Genomic DNA, 5,046 nt, shown 5'->3' with positions numbered 1-5,046 from the left:
TCCTAAGGCGAAAAAGGGAGAAGTGGCTAAGGGTCGAGCTTTTCAGATCTCCACTAAAGAAGCTTATGAGGACCCAGAGTTAGTCATGGGTACGTTCCTTCTCGATAATCGTTTAGCATCTATTTTACTCGATACCGGTGCTGATAAGAGTTTTATAGCCAAAGATTTTAGTGTTGCAATCAATAGGCCTTTAACCGCCTTAGACATTAGATATGCTATAGAATTGGGAAACGGTAAGTTAATAAAAGCAGATAAGATTATGAGAGGTTGTGTTTTGAATCTGTCAAACAATCTGTTTGAAGTTGATTTAATGCCCTTACAGTTAGGAAGTTTCGATGTTGTCATTAGTATGGGTTGGTTGTCCAAGAATTGTGCGAACATTAATTGTAAGGAAAAGTCTATCCGTATACCTCTCGAGAGTGGTGAGGTATTAATGATCCAAGGAGATAGAGTTAAGACGAATCTCAATATCATTTCTTGCATGAAAGCTAGAAAATATCTAATGAAGGGATATCTAGCTATTTTCGCACATGTAAATGAACTTAAAACCAAAGAAATTCGGTTAGAAGACGTTCCAATTGTCCGAAATTTTCCACAAGTATTCCCAGAAAATTTGCCAAGTCTACCTCCGTATAGGCAAGTCGAATTTCAGATTAATTTAGTTCTAGGAGCCGCACCATTTAAGGCCCTATACGGAAGAAAGTGTAGATCACCACTGTGTTGGAGTGAGGTTGGTGATACACAATTGACAGGCCCAGAGATCATACATGAAACAATCAGAAAAAAAAATCTTTCAGATCATAGAAAGGTTGAAGACTGCAAGAAGTAGACAAAAGAGCTATACGGATATTCGAAGGAAACCCTTGGAATTTCAAGAGGGTGATAAAGTCATGCTCAAAGTATCTCCATGGAAGGGAGTAATACGAATTGGGAAGCGAGGAAAACTAAGTCCGAGATACATAGGACCTTTTGTGATTACTAAGAAAATTGGTCCATTTGTATATAAATTAAAACTACCACCGGAGCTTAGTGGTATTCATAATGCATTTCATGTTTCGAACTTGAAGAAGTGTTTAACAGATGTGAATTTAGCAATTCCTTTAGAGGAACTAAGAATCGATGACAAATTGCATTTTGTCAAGGAACCAATAGAAGTGATGGATCGTGAAGTGAAAAAGTTGAAGCATAGTAGGATTCCGATTGTTAAAGTCCGTTGGAATGCACATAGAGGTCCAGAGTTCACGTGAGGACTGTATAAGGCAGAAATATCCTCATCTATTCGATAATCTAAGTACTTCTTAAATTTCGAGGACGAAATTTTTCTTAACGGGTAGGTAATGTCATAACCCTAGCTTTTCGACTTAGGATATCTAGTTTGACTTCTTTAAAAATTTCAATTTCTGACTTGACGAGTAAACTTAATGATTTATGTCTTGATTGACCTAGGAATATCACGAAATTACATAATTTCTAGAAACTCAAGTTTATCACCATAAATTCTAAGACTTGGAAATTTCACTTATAAAAGTAAAGAAAAACATAAAATGATCAAGTATTAGGATTAAGAAACCATCCTTAATCAATATAAGAACTAAACTAATACAAGATTAAATACTAATTAAACCTTAATCAAGATCATGTACACTAAATCATACACTTACACTTAAACTAAAACTAACCTAGGATTAATCATTAAGATAATACTAATTATCACATATAATTAACCCTTAATTGCATGCAAACATGCATGGACACATGTCTAAACCATGCATAAGTTCATGCTTAGTCATCAAATTGCCTTAACACTTGTCTACATCATGCATGATCTTAAGATTAGTCACCACCTCCCTTTTCTTCTCCATGTGACACCTAGCCACCACCTTTCCTATATAAACCCTCTCTAGTTCATCTCTAGTCATTTGACCATCTCTTTCACTCACATATACTTAAAGTTCCAGTTCTAAAACACTCTCTTTATCATTCTCTTGAAGTTATAATATCAAATCTCTTCAAGGTATAACAAACTACTTAATTCTATTCATCTTGTCTAGCTATATTCAAGAGTATTCATGGTGTAATTGCTTGATCTAGAGTGTTTAATCACTCAATGATGACTATATAGCTAACCATAATCTTGATTATGGATGAGTAACCTTAAGTTTCCTACATGTCCTATGTTTTAAAATGAACTTTAAACATGAATTTTATTGACTAAAATACACAAAACAGTTTCATCAGGATTCTGTCCAAAACAGCCCTGAAATGTTCGTAGGTTAAAAAGTTACTTAGACTCTGAATTTGAACCTAATAAATTAACCACATGTCCACATATATGTTATAAGCTTCCTTTAAATTTTCCATGATTTTACCTAAAGTAAAAGGTATTTTTTATTTTTATTTACTCACTAATTGTCTAGACTTTCTTGAATCTGACCTAAGTCTAGTGTGACTTGAATAAATCAAAAATTATATAGTTTATTAAGATATATCCTTCTATACTGAAAAGGGTACTAATAGAGGAACAAAACAAGACTTGATTCACTAAAATCCATGTAGTAGTTTAGGAGAAAAGGCTATATAGATTTAATAAAGAAAACTGTTGTAGTCTGATTTTGGTCTAAAGTATGGTCATGAAAAACTAACCAAATGAATAGCTGGAAGTTAATCCTTTTTACCACATGTTATTTTATATCTTTTTAGTGTTTTGTAAAATCCACAAGTCAAACAAAGGTGATTTACTAATTATAAGTATGCATGGAAGCTTATAGTATAAATCTGGACAGAATTGCACACTTGTAGGAAATCATAAATTTGACCAATTTATACTTTGAATCCAGAAGCTAACCTTACATGGTTGGATTAGGGACTCAATAACCTTTATAGAGGTGGTAATCTCACCTTAAATGGATATCTAGATTGGTAGAAACACATAATATAATGTGAAGGTAAAACTGGACAGATTTGCTGAAACTTAAAACTACGAATTATATAATGTTTCCAATCAAAAATCGAAATGGACATGTAAGAATACTTGGGGACTGATCTTAGACTCATTCTAAATACTATATGGGATAGTATGACCTCTGACCTCATAATATTCATTAGGTCTCAAGCCCGAATCACCGCACACTATTTAAACCGACTACCGTGTATACCTTACACCGCATCAAGTGAGTTCGTAGTCCCATTTTTAATCAATCTTTTATACTTATGGGATGAGATAATACTTGTTTACTGTTTTACATATTGGAATCAAGTACTTGCAACTATATTCTATGTTGAGTAACAAAGGTCAATTTATAAATCCTGATTTTAATATCGTTAATTACCGGTTTGGTAAACGCGATTATTATGAATAGATCTATTTGAGGATGACTCCTCACATCAGGATAGGCCTAATAGGCTATCGAATGCATAACCTTCGACCACTTGCACTTAGACCTTAAGTGACGCTTGTTTTCGGGTACTTTTACGTTAACGTTCAATATCGAAAGCTCATGAACTAGAATAACTTTTCAACTGTTTTGTACATGAAATCTTGATGTCCATTAAATATGCATTGTAACTAAACCTATGAACTCACCAATATTTATATTGATGTTTTAAGTATTTATCTCAGGTACTTAGCTTTTGGAGCATTTTCAGGTCGGGCATCGTGGAAGTTTAAAAATGTCTTTTGTGAAATCTAGTATTGATAAGCTAGATTAGGATATATTTGTATTTGTACTATGTCTGTACTTGTATTTTGTAACCACGATGTACCAAAACTAAAAACAGAGACCGTGATGTAATAATATTTATGTTTCCGCTGCTACGTTGACTATAACCTGGGACACTATGTTAAAGTTCACACCACGTCTTGGGAAATCGAGACGGGGGTCGTGACAGTCTCTCCTACTTCTCCTACTCAGGATACAACAACAATCACCACCATCGAAAATTTTACCACTTTCATTACTACCATCCTATCTCTGCCTATTATATTTCTGTTCTATACAAATATCACAATAAACAAAAGACTGATACATGCTACGGTGTCAGTTGACTTATACCATAATTCATCATCAAACATTGCCTGCTACTCATTCAATCAACACCACACCATCACTATATGAACATCACCACACACACAAGCAATTAAATTCATACGACTCCTACTCTTACTGAATTATTTTCGAATAATAAATGAATATGAACTAAATGTTCATTTTATACAGCATGATTATAGTATTATACACATATCATAATCCATAAACCATACCTTTTTCCTACACTCTCTATCAAACTGTCACTTGAAACCTTCACACTCAAACACCGGCACCTTCATTGACACCACCATCAAACAACCACGACTGCAAGATGACTGCTACTGCTACTGCTATGTTTGATACTTCTGGCTGGTTGTATTTACTAGTTGAAACCACCATTAAACTAATACCCTTCAACATCAAACAACGAAACCACTATTTTTGATCAAACACAATTGTTGGTAAGTTCCATTTTTGTTTCTAGTACAGCCCAATTTCACTTTTATTTTACAATCACACAGCCACAACCTTATTACCTATTATTGAACATAACTATGTTCATTATTTCCTGATTTATTCAATAAACCAAAACCTATGTTTTTATATTTTAGATATAAATGATCGAACCAAACAAATAATTTACATCGCAATAAATCTGATTGAATTGGTTAATAACTTACAATAATCGATGATGGTTGATAAAATATATATTTATATAAATAATAAATAAATAAATAATAAGAACATCAATTACCTACTTGATCGATTACTAGACTGATTTCATGATCGATTGATGATGATTTGATGCAATTCCTGTTACTACACGCTGTGGTGTTTAATCTTTCTTCCTAATTTGAACAGACACCAACCGAACACCAACTACTGCTTCAATTTTTCTGTTATTATTCGATAACGATGATGATTAGGACTGATGATGACGATTGAACGATGATGATGATGAATCAATGACCGACTGTACATCGATGATTGTTGCTTGAATTATTGATCTGTTGATGAA

General features: G+C 33.4%; 1 protein-coding gene across 1 annotated transcript; it reads left to right on the top strand.

Moving 5' to 3' along the window:
• Positions 1-890: 890 nt before the first annotated feature.
• On the top strand, positions 891-1,247 carry LOC139850204 (uncharacterized). Its single transcript, XM_071839791.1, has one exon. It carries the CDS (start codon positions 891-893, stop codon positions 1,245-1,247), a length of 357 nt encoding a protein of 118 aa, XP_071695892.1.
• Positions 1,248-5,046: the final 3,799 nt, after the last annotated feature.

Source organism: Rutidosis leptorrhynchoides, chromosome 5 (genome assembly GCF_046630445.1).
Source record: "Rutidosis leptorrhynchoides isolate AG116_Rl617_1_P2 chromosome 5, CSIRO_AGI_Rlap_v1, whole genome shotgun sequence".
Classification (NCBI taxonomy): Eukaryota; Viridiplantae; Streptophyta; class Magnoliopsida; order Asterales; family Asteraceae; genus Rutidosis; species Rutidosis leptorrhynchoides.
The sequence above is the reverse complement of the archived record's forward strand: the minus strand, read 5'-3'. Positions and strand labels throughout refer to the sequence as shown.

Bases quoted from the DNA above. Each gene is read 5' to 3' on its own strand.
- LOC139850204 (XM_071839791.1), top strand. From the start codon at position 891: ATGCTCAAAGTATCTCCATGGAAGGGAGTAATACGAATTGGGAAGCGA.